This window comes from Ctenopharyngodon idella, chromosome 2 (genome assembly GCF_019924925.1).
Source record: "Ctenopharyngodon idella isolate HZGC_01 chromosome 2, HZGC01, whole genome shotgun sequence".
NCBI lineage: Eukaryota > Metazoa > Chordata > Actinopteri > Cypriniformes > Xenocyprididae > Ctenopharyngodon > Ctenopharyngodon idella.
Genome location: NC_067221.1, coordinates 324,888 through 341,817, shown reverse-complemented (window position 1 = coordinate 341,817; position 16,930 = coordinate 324,888). Strand labels below are relative to the sequence as shown.

The window sequence follows — 16,930 nt, the reverse complement described above, 5'->3', positions numbered from 1 at the left end:
CCTCGGCAACGCGAGATCCGAGCTATAAATTCTTTAATGAAAACTCAATCCACGCGCTGCCTCGGCAACGCGAGATCCGAGCCTTGCGTTAGACTTTTATTCCCTCGAGAATAAAGCCAACAGGAGTGGAGCTAAAAAACTCCCGCTAGTGCATGCTTCTCTTCGGGACATTTTTTTTTTTTTTTTATGAACGAACACTGCTCACTGTCAGTTGTGAGCTGACGTGCATGCTCCACTCCCAGCAAACAACACATAAACCGCGTGTATCCCCACTCGCTTTATAATGTAGCACAGGGGGAAACGCGATTCAAACTGCTGTTCACTATTGATTTGTTATAAACGTGTGATTTTGAAACACGATATGTGTATGAGGTGGCGAGTCCTCAGATCGATATCACAATATCCACCTCCTCAGAGCTGGACATGTGAAATACCGGTGCCTCAATCCGGGGGAAGAAACCGCAGAGCGTGCTTCCACCTGGGAGACGGCACTGAACCTGGCAGGTAAGGGCAGAGAAAGGGCGGCGCCCGTCTCTAACCCCTCTGTCAGATCCAATTGTGAACCCCACGAATGGAGCCTCCGCTCTGCCTCAGCAGAAGCGGGACCCGATCCGCGGGGAACACAGGAACACAGTGTCCTGAGAGTGAGTTTTTTACAATGCGCACAGACAGCTCCCTCAAGAGCTGCCTGGGCATGCTCAACTCCCATTCAACTGCTGTTTTTCGCCATAATACGTGTCTTTTTTATATATAAATATATGGATTGGTGTGAGATACTCTTGTCCTCAGACGAAGAGATTGTGACTTGTTTATGTAATAAGACAAACAACACCAAATAAGACACACGATAACACAGAGCGCTTGCTGAAGACAACAGAAGCTAGCGTTCTTTGTTCTGGGTATGCTTTATAGTTTCCTGGTCTGTGACGTCACCCGCCTCCGTCGTCTCGTCTCATCATTGGTTAGATACAAGAGTGCTTCACGACGCAATCACGCAGAAGGTTCCCATAACGTCATATGACGTAGCGTCGACAGTTCCCATGAAAGGGAACTCTTTATTCTGTAAAGTCACATCATCTTCATGATCAAATAAAACAGACAGAGGAAAGAGATCATCATCTTTATTTCACCAGATCACAAAATACTAAAAGGTGAAAATTTTGCACAATTATAATGTGAACTCAGACTCATTGGGCCTCATTTATCAATCTAACGTAGATCTGAGCGCAGAAATCATCTTACTACAGGGTTCACGTGTGATTCATCAAACATTAGTATGCTGCCAATCCCATCGTACGAATGATCGTATGTTGATAAATGTGGCGGCTGAAAACAATCCTCATTTAAATATCACCCTCTATAAATTCTATTATATATATATATATTATAGGCTAGTTAATTTTGTTCTGTTTTTCTCCACAGAAGCGCTGTGTGATGTGATGATGTGTGAATCCTCATGTTCTGCTGTTTATGTCACTATTTGTGAATGTAAAGATAAACTCCTGGAAAGAAACAAACATTTGTGGTGTTTTTAATGGGTCACAGACACACATCTATTCTAATTTAATTTAATTCTAATATGACATTCTGATCTTAACGGTTCGATCGATAATGAACTTCGGTTGTCGGTCAGGAAAATAATCTAAACTAGATAAAAAAGTTTGTAGACAAACTTTAAGTTGGCTTAAAAAAGTCTAGCCAGAAAGATTGAAGTAGTTTTAAAAGTTTGAAGGTTTAAGTTTTAGTTTAGTAGTTTTAATAGATAGACAGACAGCGAGACAGATAGATAGATAGATAGATAGATAGATACAGATAGATAGACAGACAGACAGACAGACAAATAGATAGATAGATAGATAGATAGATAGATAGATAGACAGATAGAGAGACAGATAGACAGATAGATAGAGATAGATAGACAGATAGATAGACAGATGGACAGATAGATAGATAGATAGATAGAGACAGATAGATAGATAGACAGACAGACAGACAGACAGACAGACAGACAGATAGATAGATAGATAGATAGATAGATAGATAGATAGATAGATAGATAGATAGATAGATAGATAGATAGATAGACAGACAGATAGATAGATAGATAGATAGATAGATAGATAGATAGATAGATAGATAGACAGATAGATAGATAGATAGAGAGACAGATAGACAGATAGATAGAGATAGACAGATGGACAGATAGATAGATAGATAGACAGACAGACAGACAGATAGACAGATAGATAGATAGATAGATAGATAGATAGATAGATAGACAGACAGATAGATAGATAGATAGATAGACAGATAGACAGACAGATAGATAGATAGATAGACAGATAGATAGATAGATAGATAGATAGATAGATAGATAGAGAGACAGATAGACAGATAGATAGAGATAGATAGACAGATAGATAGACAGATGGACAGATAGATAGATAGATAGATAGACAGACAGACAGACAGATAGACAGATAGATAGATAGATAGATAGATAGATAGATAGATAGATAGATAGATAGATAGATAGATAGACAGACAGATAGATAGATAGACAGATAGACAGACAGATAGATAGATAGATAGATAGACAGATGGATAGACAGACAGATAGATAGGTAGACAGATAGACAGATGATAGACAGATAGATAGATAGATAGATAGATAGTATAGACAGATAGATAGACAGATAGATAGATAGATAGATAGATAGATAGACAGATAGATAGATAGATAGATAGATAGATAGATAGATAGATTAGAATAATTAGAGTCTCAATGGTTTAGAAATAGAACATAGAATGGCAGCTAATGGAGTCTGATGAGCCTCTCCAACTGTCAAAATTTGAATTCTGACAGTTGGAGTTTGAACAGTCTTGGCTCATCTGAACATTTCGTCAATGAAAGTCAATGGGATTTTTTCCAGATTTAATAGTCATTTTTAGGAAAACCGTGAGTCGGATCAGTTAGTAAAGATAAAGCACACTAAGTCAGAACAGTCTGAAGGTTTGAGCCCAATCTGGTAGTTCTAGCTTTAAACCTCTAGGAGGAGCTAGAGTCAGAAATCAGTTTAAATAGCATAATGAACAAAATGCTCTCATCTCAATTCTCCAGCAGATTCACTATGCTGCACCCAAGTTCACACTAACACAGAAACTTGTGTAAACGAGCTGAGACCTGACGTGAGATCTGATCATAGCCACCGCTCACGCTCATATTGATAAATGCCAAGTTTTGTGTGGAAACGGCCGTACGCCCAATTTTCTGTCATAATACGTTTTGTTTCATAAATGAGGCTCATTGTGAGATATTGAGAATAAAGTGTTTTAGTTTAAACTGTTGAAGTGATTTTCAGCATTTTGATTCTTGTATGTGAATGTTACTGACCTCAATCTCTCCAGTTTACAGTGTGAATCCTTCAGTACGTCACATAGGTGCTTCACTCCTGTGTTTCCTAGATTATTCCAGCTCAGGTTCAGCTCTCTCAGGTGTGACGGGTTTGATTTCAGAGCTGAAGTCAGGATGACACACTGTTTCTCTGTAATACTGCATCTATTCAGACTGAAGACAGAGAAATAACAATAGTTCACATCTATGATGATCTTCTTATTGAAGAGCTTCAGCAGCATTTAGTTTCCAATAGTCTGTTCTGAAACCCAGTCACACTAGTTCTGTGTGCTGAAGATACTGTTTCTTCTCTTTCATCTTTAACTATTTATTTGACGTCTCTATTCTTTGTTCTCTGTTGAAAATGCAGATTTCTGCATGTACACAATCAGTACATTGTATCAAATGCTGGAAATTAAATCGATGCACTGTTATAAACTGAAACATAAGCTCTGCTGTCTTAAAATAAATAAACTTCAATCTCACTGTAACTGCTGTACAGTATAATGATACTAACTCTAGTTTCTCCAGCTTGAATTGTGGGTTCATCAGTAGATCACTGAGGTTTTTCACTCCTGTGTTTCCTAGTTCATTCCCGCTCAGGTTCAGCTCTCTCAGGTGTGACGGGTTTGATTTCAGAGTCAGGATTACACACTGTTCCTCTGTAATACTGCATCTATTCAGACTGAAGACAGAAAGAGAAAAGACAATGACTCAGATCTATGATGATCAACTAACATGTTTAGCTTCATCCAGCAGACTTTTGCTGACAAATAAACAGGGATATATAGGAGCAAAAACATGGAGAAAGACTACACATTGTTCATTTAAATATACTACTGACACTGTAACAATACAAAGGCTGAAATCGTCGATCTATTTATGTTAGTTTACACATTCATTTCATATCATCTTTAAGGTTCTTTCGTGTCAATGTCACTCTTGGTTTGATCGCTGGGACAAATGTGTTTATGTCGGTTGTTTTCAGACACATTGTCTACTCTCTAACACTTTACAATAAGCTTTAGTTAACATTAGTTAATCCACTGTGAACTAAAGGTGCCCTAGAATCAAAAACTGAATTTATCTTGGCATAGTTGAATAACAAGAGTTCAGTACATGGAAAAGACATACATTGTGTTTCAAACTCCATTGTTTCCTCCTTCTTATATAAATCTCATTTGTTTAAAAGACCTCCGGAAAACAGGCGAATCTCAACATAACACTGACTGTGACGCAACAGTCGGGATCATTAATATGTATGCCCCCAATATTTGCATATGCCAGCCCATGTTCAAGGCATTACACAAGGGCAGTTAGTATTAACGTCTGGATCTGTGCACAGCTGAATCATCAGACTAGGTAAGCAAGCAAGAACAATAGTGAAAAATGGCAGATGGAGCAATAATAACTGATATGATCCATGATAACATATTTTTAGTGATATTTGTAAATTGTCTTCATAAATGTTTCGTTAGCATGTTGCTAATGTACTGTTAAATGTGGTTAAAGTTACCATGCCCCAAAATAGGCAGTTAAAAAAATGAATTAAAAAAAATCTATGGGGTATTTTGAGCTGAAACTTCACGGACACATTCAGGGGACACCTTAGACTTATATTACATCTTTTGAAAACACGTTCTACGGCACCTTTAAGGAATAAAAGTATTTCCTCGAGCAGAAGAGAATCAAACAAGTTTTGGAAAAGGTAGTTCATTTGCTTTAGTGCTGCACCGTGAGGCAGTGTCACGTCTGTTCTAGGTTCAGTTTAGTTTATGTTTTCATGTCTTTTATTTTTTTTAAATTTCTCACAGTCTTGCTCTTCATGTGATCTTGTCATGTGTTCCCCTGTTCATGTGTCATGTTCTGATTGGTTCCTTTGCTGTGTTTGAAATCACCCCCTATACCCTCATTCACTATTCCAGGGGCGGTTTCTTCATCAGGGCAATAGGGCGACGCACCACCAAAGTGAGAAAGGGACGGATATTTTTTCAACCACAGTGTTACGCTAGCTGTCACTTCTAGGCTGTTTGTTCTATTTCCTCTGGATATAGGCTATAGTCCAATCAGCGTCAATCACGCTCTGTGGAGCACCACCTCTTTTTGGGCGATTTCACTCTGGCTGAGATTTGCCCCGAGTGCTCCCATAGACTTCCATTCAAAAAACTTTTGTTTTGAACTGCAGGCACTGCAATGCATTCTCTATGGGTCCGGGAGGGCTAGCACTAACGTGCTTTCGTCATCATACGTAACCTTAACTTGTGCAGCGATTGGTGGAAAACGTCTATATTTATAATCTTTAAGCTAAAGTGGCATCCAGTAATTTCCTCAGTGCATAACTTACATTTCACAGACATTTTCTCCATCTGTAAATGTTAGAAAGTCGAGAAAATATTTCCATTTTGCTGTCCAGGAGACAGGAGTGGAAGCACAAACTCCCGTGAACGAGCGCCGCCGTGCGCATGCGCGCCAAACAGACGGAGCGCAATAATTCTGACTAAAATATACATTTAGCTAAAATATTAGTTGTTGATTATTTGTTTTCGTTTTTTTTTTGCGAACATAAATGTGCCATATGTAGAATTTCGAACCTACAACTAAGTGTATTTTTATGATAGTAGTAACTGTAAAGTGATTATTGTAGGGTAATCAAAATAGACTAATAATTAGTCTGTGCTTTTTTTTATTTTCAGTTTTAGTTTAGCGAATGTAACTTCTGCTTTAAAAAGCATTATTTTCTTTTTGTAGTGTCACAATGTTAGAATGTAGGCCTCATGTAATTTGACCCCCTTTTTTGCGCATAATATAACAGACTACAAGGTTAAATTCATGTTTGTTTTCATAGCCTTGAATATGAACATTGTTTTGAAAATATTGGGCAAGATGTGAAATAAAAAAAAATTAATTAAATACAGATTTTTTTTTTTTAGTTCAAATAGAAAAATGTGCAAAATACCGAGATTATACATCACCATTCAGCCCAAAAATAGAGATATGATTTTTTGGCCATATCACCCAGCCCTATGGCATGCTTTAAATACTGAATTTTCCATGTTTTAGATAAGCAGTAGTGATACATCACATCACATTATTTAACAATTGGCCCATTCTGCATCTCTAATTCTTTTTTTTTTTTTTGTGCCAGCCGCCACTGCACTATTCCCTACATTACTCCACTAATATAGTCCACTTGAAGGAGTGAATGAAACGAGTGAGTGAATTCGGACACTGAGTGCGCCGGAAGGGCTGCCGATTTCGCATAGTTTGTGTTTGCTGTTTAATCATTTGAAATACAGCAAACTGGCAGCTCCAGTAGTAATGAATATTTATGTTAAACTCTGCCATGAAAACTAGCATGTACAAACCTTAATTAAACGATTTAATGATCAATTAAAAAAGGAAATTAAACCTGTTTGATAATGCTGGACCAGCGCGGTTTGGAAAATGAATGGATGACTGATTCAGCTGTGGGCGCCATCTCCTGGAGAGACGCGGGAATTCATTCAGGGTGCAACTCTCACAGTGCATTATGGGTATTCTCTAGCTGTTGAGCGTGCATCACAGTATGCTAATGCCTATCTAGTGCGAGGGATTCATCAATATGCTGATTGGGGACTGTTGGGACACTCCAGGCACAGGATGGTTCAGTCTGGAGAGACACAGTCGTTTACACCTCAATGACACATCTGTACCATTTGCTTCACAGGACATATATGCTTTCAACTACATACTATTTATCTACTAGTGTTTTCTAACTATGTCATGTTTGGTCTCATCTGACAGTTTATAAACTGAACTGGATGGTAGTGTACTTAATGGAGACATTAAAGTATCCTAATGTACAATCTAGGTATTGCTTAAACATGCACTGAGGAGAATATGTTAATGTACTTCTCTCCCTCTTGATCACCACTCATTTGCCATATCTTTTGGTTTCCTCTCAGTTAGTTCTGGGTGTTGGTATTCCACTCATGTATAACAATGCTTTGCTCAGGGTATAAGAAGGAAAGGTAACTGTTGTTCTGGGAGAAAGGCTTTAACCCTGCCACTCCCGCACACCGATGCGTAACCTCTTAATACAAGAAAGGCTTTTACGGCCTCTTCTGCATGTACAGCAGTGCATTATTCCTTACAACTAAGTTTTCTATACAGTTACTGTATGTTACCATTTTACTGTCTGCATATTTAAACATGTAACTTAATAAATAACTTTGCCTGCTTTAAGGGTTTTGAGAATCTTTCCTTTTGTAACTGATAATGTTGAAAGCTAAACTGATTGTAATTTCGTTGTCTAAACGTTCAGGTTAAATCCTACGTTTTCCTATCAGTTCTAAGAAAGACTTTTACCTTTAATGAATAAGAGGTAAAAAATAATAACAACTTTACTGGAGTCAGATTAATTATATTGGAGTCAGATAAATAACTGAATTATGCACGTCATCCTTCAACTGCTTTTTGTTTCTGATTATTGGTTCAAAATAGCAGCGTAAGCTTCCAGCCTTACACTGCTGTTGGTAAGGTTCATGTTTCTTAGTCAAATCTTGTTTTTTTATTGATTTATTTACTTACTTTATTTATTTGAAGAGTTTCTAAGATCTGGAAGAAAACAACTGATCTCCCTCTACAGGAAGTGAAATAATTATTGACCTATGATCAAATTGTCTTATGGGGCGTTCACACCAGACGCGACTTGTGCGAACAAATCGCGCTATTCACGCGTAGTTGGACGCTAAAACATTTTGAGTTTACTCGCTTCATTCGCGCGTGAAATTCACTTCAAAACAGACGCGAATTCGCGTCATGAGAGGGGCTTCTGCACACTTCCTCTGAATAAACACATCAACTCGTCAGCGGGAAAGTCGTTGTAAAATACGGCGAACAAGCTCAATTTGACGGCTTTAGCTAGCTTGTACTCTCAATATATATATATATATATATATATATATATATATATATACACACACACATATATATTTTTTTTTACAACTTACCATATTGTCCGACCTCCTCACTCACTTTCTTCCAAGCAAGATCCTTTTTATTCCTGTTTCTATAAAAGTATGAAGATGTATCGTACAGCGACGATGATTTTGTCCTCCATTGTTGTCTCGGATTTCTGCCTCCTCTCGTTACGTCGTAATCACGTCACTATTAGAGCAAGCTCCTGATTGGTTAACGCGGCGCGAATTTTCGCCTAAGTTCAGCTTTTTCAACTCGCGCGAATCACGCATTATGTGCATCAAACGCCCGAAACGCTTTATTCGCACTGCATCATTCGCGCGAATCGTGCCGCAGGATATCTATTCGCGTCTTTGCATTGACTTAACATGTAAATCACTCGCGCTTCAAGCTTCATTCGCGTCTGGTGTGAACGCACCATTAGTCAAATATTTAAAGCTTGATGTCACGTTTTAATTGTGTGTTTAATTGCCTGTTTAATTGTATTACTTTACATTGTTGTGGCTCTGTGTGACGCTGAGAAAAACTGCTCTGACTCAAACAAGTGAGGAAATATTATTATCAGCTACAGTAACATCACAATTAAAAGTAATGTAATATTATAAATAAATGAACAATACTCACGTCAGTGTGTTGAGTCGACAGTGTTTATCCTGCAGTAGAGCAGCGATCTGATTCACTCGTGTGTCTCCTAGTTCATGTTCACTCAGATTCAGCTCTCTCAGGAGTAACGGGTTTTTACCCACAATTCTCTTCACATACTGACAGGCTTTATCTGCAGCAGGACTCAAAAACCTGCAGAAGAGACAATTCAGTTCTCAACTAAATGTCTGTTGCATTACAAAAATGATTGATAAGACAAGCTCTAGTTAGTTATTTAGATGTAACTCTTTTCTTTAAACATTTAAATACACAAACATATAAATACTTGATAACAAAGTGTAATAGAGTTATTTAAAAGAAATTAGTCAGTCCTAAAGCAAACTCATAAGAACAGAAACGTCCCACAGAGCAGAAAGACAAAAGCTCACTAGATCATAATTTTCAGTATGAATACAGAGTGTGAAATTAAGGCCTCGAGATCTTTCTGGCTTTTAAGCAGGAGGAGTGAGAAACATCAGCAGAGAAAACTGGCTTGTGAAACTGCATGTTTGTGAACATCTGGAGACTCATAGACCTGCTGTAGAGATACAGTGAATCTGGGCTTGATGGAAAACAACTGTGTTCAGAAAACAATTTGACTGAAAGGTTATCAAGAGTTTTTAATGAGAAGTGTGCACAAAAACAAAATTGTGCATGTTAATTGTCAAGGTATACCATACTCCAGAATAGCAGCACATACACTGACCCATAATGTCTATTTGACCTGTAGCTTGTACCACAACTAAACTGTGTTGACGGTTATCATCATCATGACAGAACCCACAGCATCTGATCTGATCTTGATCATTTTGATGCAACAAATTCTCCAGCTTATTGTATAACTAAAATAATATATTTGTTATGAATATTTAGCCTGCATATAACTAATTTTGTATTATTTCATCCCGTCCCACCTCAGTGTCTTCAGTTGACAGTTTGGATCCTGTAGTAAATCATCGAGCTCCTTCACTCCTGATTGTCCAGGATCATTTCCTGTGAGATCCAGCTCTATCAGGTGTGAAGGGTTTGATCTCAGAGCTGAAGCCAGAGCTTTATAACCTTCTTCTGTTACACTGCAGTTAGAGAGTCTAGAACAGGAATGAAAACATTCAGCTGATTAATCAGTTAAACCTGAACAATATAAATCCTTAAAGTTAATTTTATTTTGTTCTTTGAACAAATGTATTAAAAGATAGTTGCGAACACTGACAACTGAATATGGAGGCAAACAAAAGGCACAGAGAATGTTAATTTACCTTTAGTTTAAACTGTTGAAGTGATTTTCAGCATTTTGATTCTTGTATGTGAATGTTACTGACCTCAATCTCTCCAGTTTACAGTGTGAATCCTTCAGTACGTCACATAGGTGCTTCACTCCTGTGTTTCCTAGATTATTCCCGCTCAGGTTCAGCTCTCTCAGGTGTGACGGGTTTGATTTCAGAGCTGAAGTCAGGATGACACACTGTTCCTCTGTAATTCTGCATCTATTCAAACTGAAGACAGAAAGAGAAAAGACAATGACTCAGATCTATGATGATCAACTAACATGTTTAGCTTCATCCAGCAGACTTTTGCTGACAAATAAACAGGGATATCCAGGAGCAAAAACATGGAGAACGACGACACATTGTTCATTTAAATATACTACTGACACTGTAACAATACAAAGGGTGAAATCGTCGATCTATTTATGTTAGTTTACACATTCATTTCATATCATCTTTAAGGTTCTTTCGTGTCAATGTCACTCTTGGTTTGATCACTGGGACAAATGTGTTTATGTCGGTTGTTTTCAGCAGGCTTGGGAGGGTTACTTTAAAAATGTATTCCGTTACAGTTACAAATTACTTCATAAAAAAAGTATTCAGTAATGTAATCCAAGTACCACAATATGAAAGTAATGTAATCTGATTACTTTTGGATTACTTCAAGGTCACACACACACATTATATATATATATGTATATATATAAAGAAAGAAAGAGATGTATTATTACTACAAATAAATTGCATTTTTAAATTTAATTTTAATTATTTTTTCTGAATTTCTGCAAGTTTTTAAACGTTCCATACTTCTGAATGGGTCTCAACAATAAAAATATTTTACAAATCTGATAAATTATCTATTGCAATATTATTATCATTGTTGTTGTTTAGAGCTTTAAAATATAAAAGTCACATCAGATCATAAACAAACTGAACAAGCTCGGATCAAACATTTCTGTTTATGTTTGTTCTGCTTTAATTTTAATGTTTAGCATTTTGGTTACTTTTAAAACCTATTAAAACTAAGCAATCATGTCTCATTTCCACAACTTGGGAACACACAGCCCTGAATATATATATGTAAAGGGCTATTCAGACATCTAGTGGTGACAGTTTGGTATTACAGATTATTTTTTAGTATTTTTGATAAAGAAAGTGTTATCGAAGCTGGAAGGCAGAGTTTGCACTGTACAACCATGTTGTTTGCATTTTCTTCTTTGAAAACAAAATAGCAGCGAAATTTCCATGAATTGAAAGTGTTTTTCCCCGCAGGCAGCATCGTTTCAACTAGCAGCAGTGATTCAATCTGCATCTGAGGAGATTGTAGACGAGTGTTATTTGCGCATGCACCAGCGGGTGGCTCACGTGAGTCATCGGCGGCAACAGAACCAGGAAATATTGTATAATCAAGCAGCGCTTAATATGTGTTATAGTGGCAAAATAATGATTTATTTAGGTTTAAATGAAACGATTGTAATCCTGATAGTATCCCCCCTTTTTTCAAAATGTAACTGTAATCTGATTACTACGTTTTTTGACGTAACTGTAATGAATTACAGTTACTGGATTTTTGTATCCTGATTACATAACGCTGTTACATGTATTCCGTTACTCCCCAACCCTGGTTTTCAGACACATTGTCTACTCTCTAACACTTTACAATAAGCTTCATTTGTTAACATGAACTACATTAGTTAACATGAACCAATGATGGACAATACTAGAACAGCATTTAATAACCTTAATGTAAGTTTCAACATTTACTAATACATTTCTAAATACAAAAGTTTCCTGTTAACATTAGTTAATCCACTGTGAACTAACATGAACAATGAATAATGAATAAACATTAACAGATTAAGGAATAAAAGTAAAGCAGAAGAGAATCAAACATGTTTTGGAAAAGGTAGTTCATTTGCTTTAGTGCTGCACCGTGAGGCAGTGTCACGTCTGTTCTAGGTTCAGTTTAGTTTATGTTTTCATGTCTTTTATTTTTTTTAAATTTCTCACAGTCTTGCTCTTCATGTGATCTTGTCATGTGTTCCCCTGTTCATGTATCATGTTCTGATTGGTTCCTTTGCTGTGTTTGAAATCGCCCCCTATACCCTCATTCACTATTCCAGGGGCGGTTTCTTCATCAGGGCAATAGGGCGACGCACCACCAAAGTGAGAAAGGGACGGATATTTTTTCAACCACAGTGTTACGCTAGCTGTCACTGCTAGGCTGTTTGTTCTATTTCCTCTGGATATAGGCTATAGTCCAATCAGCATCAATTTTTTTTTTCCCGCACAGCAGGCACTGCAATGCATTCTCTATGGGCTCCGGGAGGGCTAGCACTAACGTGCTTTCGTCATCATACGTAACCTTAACTTGTGCAGCGATTGGTGGAAACGTCTATATTTATAAAAAAAGTATTCAGTAATGTAATCCAAGTACCACAATATGAAAGTAATGTAATCTGATTACTTTTGGATTACTTCAAGGTCACACACACACACACACATACACATATATTTATATGTATAAAGAAAGAAAGAGAAAGAAATTTATTATTACTACAAATAAATTGCATTTTTTAATTTAATTTTAATTATTTCTTCTCAATTTAGCTTATAATCTTTAAGCTAAAGTGACATCCAATAATTATCTCAGTGCATAACTTACATTTCACAGACATTTTCTCCATCTGTAAATGTTAGAAAGTCGAGAAAATATTTCCATTTTGCTGTCCAGGAGACAGGAGTGGAAGCACAAACTCCCGTGAACGAGCGCCGCCGTGCGCATGCGCGCCAAACAGACGGAGCGCAATAATTCTGACTAAAATATACATTTAGCTAAAATATTAGTTGTTGATCATTTGTTTTTGGTTTTTTTTGCGAACATAAATGTGCCATATGTAGAATTTCGAACCTACAACTAAGTGTATTTTTATGATAGCAGTAACTGTAAAGTGATTATTGTAGGGTAATCAAAATAGACTAATAATTAGTCTGTGCTTTTTTTATTGTCAGTTTTAGTTTAGTGAATGTAACTTCTGCTTTAAAAAGCATTATTTTCTTTTTGTAGTGTCACAATGTTAGAATGTAGGCCTCATGTAATTTGACCCCCTTTTTTGCGCATAATATAACAGACTACAAGGTTACATTCATGTTTGTTTTCATAGACTTAAATATGAACATTGGCTGGAAAATATTGGGCAGGATGTGAAATAAAAAAAATAAAAAAATTAAATACAGATTTTTTTTTTTAGTTCAAATAGAAAAATGTACAAAATACTGAGATTATACATCGCCATTCAGCCCAAAAATAGAAATATGATTTTTTGGCCATATCACTCAGCCCTATGGCATGCTTTAAATACTGAATTTTCCATGTTTTAGATAAGCAGTATTGCACTTATAGCACTGCACTATTCCCTACATTACTCCACTAATATAGTCCACTTGAAGGAGTGAATGAAACGAGTGAGTGAATTCAGACACTGAGTGCGCCGGAAGGGCTGCCGATTTCGCATAGTTTGTGTTTGCTGTTTAATCATTTGAAATACAGCAAACTGGCAGCTCCAGTAGTAATGAATATTTATGTTAAACTCTGCCATGAAAACTAGCATGTACAAACCTTAATTAAACGATTTAATGATCAATTAAAAAAGGAAATTAAACCTGTATGATAATGCTGGACCAGCGCGGTTTGGAAAATGAATGGATGATTGATTCAGCTGCGGGCGCCATCTCCTGGCGAGACGCGGGAATTCATTCAGTGCGCGACTCTCACAGTGCATTATGGGTATTCTCTAGCCATTGAGTGTGTATCGGTTGTACACTCGTTATTGCAGTGCATTGCGGGACTGAATGAGTGCACTCAACATCGTCCACTATGGTTTCGGACACCACTACAAATGACTGTCCCCTCAAATAATGCCCTATTTAAGGGTATAGGGGGCGATTTCAGACACAGCCCCTGTTTCATGTGTCATGTTTTCATTGGTTCATTGTGTTCAGGTGTTTCTGGTTTATTAGTGTCTGTGTGTATATATAGCTTCATGTTACCATTGTCTTTTGTCTGGTTTTGTTCCCTGTAACTGCTGTTGGTGACGTTCATGTTTCTTAGTCAAGTCTTGTTTTTTTATTGATTTATTTATTTATTTTTTGGTTCACATTAATTTGAATAAAGCTGCACTTGTGTTCGGTCAAATTGATTTCAGTGGATCTTATTACAGGCAGATGCTAATCACAGATTTTTAAAATTCACTTGTTCAGTTTTTACAAGTTACAGCATATGCTGCATCAAAATGAGACATTTTACATTTTGTGAAATACAAACATTAAATTGAAAGCAGTTATAAAACAGTTCTGATGTCACAAAACAACTTTGTTACACACCAGCAATCAGTAAACATGATCACATTCAGCAGTCATGTTCAATATATGAACACTTATATTTAAATGTGCAGTTGTGGCCTAATGGTTAGAGAGTCAGACTTGTAACCTGAAGGTCATGGGTTTGAGTCTCACTATCGACAGGAAATGTAGATGTGGGGAATGAATGAACAGCACTCTCTTCCACTCTCATTACCCACAACTGAGGAGCCCTTGAGTAAGACACTGAACCCCCAATCACTCCCCGGGCGCCGCAGCAGAAACGGCTGCCCACTGCTCTGGTGTGTGTTCACTGCTATGGGTGAAATGCAGAGCGCAACTTCCGAGTATGGGACACCAAAATTGGCCACACGTCACTTTCACTTCACTTTAATTTACACAGAACTAACCTGTGAAAGTTAGGAAAGACATCTGTGTGTTTATAGTGCAGATGTTTTTTCAATCACTTATTTGAAGAGTTTCTAAGCTCTGGAAGAAAACCATTGATCTCCCTCTACAGGAACTGAAATAATTATTGACCCATGATCAAACTGTCTGTCTTAGTCAAATATTTAAAGCTTGATGTCACGTTTTAATTGTAATTGTATTACTTTACATTGTTGTGGCTCTGTGTGACACTGAGAAAAACTGCTCTGACTCAAACAAGTGAGGAAATATTATTATCAGCTACAGTAACATCACAATTAAAAGTAATGTAATATTATAAATAAATGAACAATACTCACGTCAGTGTGTTGAGTCGACAGTGTTTATCCTGCAGTAGAGCAACGATCTGATTCACTCGTGTGTCTCCTAGTTCATGTTCACTCAGATTCAGCTCTCTCAGGAGTAACGGGTTTTTACCCACAATTCCACTCACATACTGACAGGCTTCATCTGCAGCAGGACTCAAAAACCTGCAGAAGAGACAATTCAATTCTCAACTAAATGTCTGTTGCATTACAAAAATGACTGATAAGACAAGCTCTAGTTAGTTATTTAGATGTAACACTTTTCTTTGAACATTTAAATACACAAATAAATATATAAATACTTGAAAACAAAATCTAATAGAGTTATTTAAAATAAACTAGAGCGACACTCAGTCCTAAAGCAAACTCATAAGAACAGAAACGTCCCACAGAGCAGAAGGACAAAAGCTCACTAGATCATGATTTTCAGTATGAATACAGAGTGTGAAATTAAGGCCTCAAGATCTTTATGGCTTTTAAAGGGGTGATGAACTGAGAAATTAAATTCTATAAGAATATCCTGTAAGTTTCAGAACTGAAAACTTCCTTGTTAGTCCAATAAAAGCTTTTATTGACACCAGACCCAACAAACGACTTTTTCAAAGTGGGGATCTAAAGGCAGAATAACACCAAGCCGATGGTCGGCCTTCGGGCAGTTTTTGTTCATCGGTCGACTAAGTTTTCTCAGTGTGTTCTGCACCGTCGGCTGAAGTTGGTCCTCGTCTGCTTTTTTTCAGCCGATTCCACATGTTGAATCTGCGCCGGAACTCGTCAGTCCTTCGGGCCATCTGATCATTCTGATTGGCTGTTCAGCTACTGCCACCTGCTGGTACGGAAAGCCATTTCATCTTACGCAGGAGCAGAACAGACGTGCTACTTGGCCGTCGGCTGTCGGCGGTCGGTTTGGTGTGTCAGGGCAACTTTGGACCCAAACGCTGCCGACGTGAGCCAACTCCGCAGTCTGCTTTCATCGCCACTAGTTCGTCGTTGTTGGCTTGGTGTGTTCCTGCCTTATGACGTCAAAGGGCAGCAAGCACCGCCTCTGCAGAAGAAGATCAACGCCTACTTCATCACTGCCTGTTTAGCCCCACCTACATGTAATAGGTAAATAACATAGGCCTATGTGGTGGTAAACCAGATCGAGCTACCAAGCAATAAACATGCCATTGAGGATTACAAAATATTGTGCAGTGCCTGGACTCGACAGTAATGCAACATGTAAGTAACTGTGTTAATTCTAATGCTTGATCTGATATTAATGATTCATGTACAGTCAGATGTTCTTTGTCTGTGTGTCAGTAAATCAAACCCGTAACTGAATGTCAACTTGCGTTGTTTCTCTTAGTAGGATGAAAATATTCTCTTATTTAAACTGTGATTAAATTATATAAAGAAAGCGATCAAAGAAAGCTCCCTTCGTAATTGTTGGAGCAGTGAGCGCTGAAGCTGTCAATCAAACAGTGCAAGTTTATCAGTGACTGAGTTCTGGACACGTGCAAAACTCCCATTTTATTAGACGAATCTCTTAATTATATCACATTTGCACTGTTAGTGAAGAT

General features: G+C 37.4%; 1 protein-coding gene across 48 annotated transcripts in view; it reads right to left on the bottom strand.

The window, feature by feature from the left end:
• Positions 1-1,453: 1,453 nt before the first annotated feature.
• LOC127523930 (NACHT, LRR and PYD domains-containing protein 12-like) overlaps positions 1,454-16,930 on the bottom strand; it is a 59,928-nt gene continuing 44,451 nt past the window's right edge. For 32 of the 48 annotated variants that reach the window (XM_051915496.1, XM_051915402.1, XM_051915456.1 and 29 more), the window contains 7 exons: positions 15,366-15,536; positions 10,315-10,488; positions 9,910-10,083; positions 8,978-9,148; positions 3,912-4,079; positions 3,395-3,568; positions 1,454-1,502 (listed from right to left, as the gene is read on the bottom strand). In XM_051915496.1, the coding sequence (XP_051771456.1) occupies positions 1,469-1,502; positions 3,395-3,568; positions 3,912-4,079; positions 8,978-9,148; positions 9,910-10,083; positions 10,315-10,488; positions 15,366-15,536 (1,066 nt within the window). In that variant the 3' untranslated portion in view covers positions 1,454-1,468. Of the gene's footprint in view, positions 1,503-3,394; positions 3,569-3,911; positions 4,080-8,977; positions 9,149-9,909; positions 10,084-10,314; positions 10,489-14,378; positions 15,030-15,365; positions 15,537-15,925; positions 16,463-16,930 lie in introns of those variants that run through there. The other 16 variants (XM_051915387.1, XM_051915231.1, XM_051915420.1 and 13 more) reach the window with 15 other exon arrangements.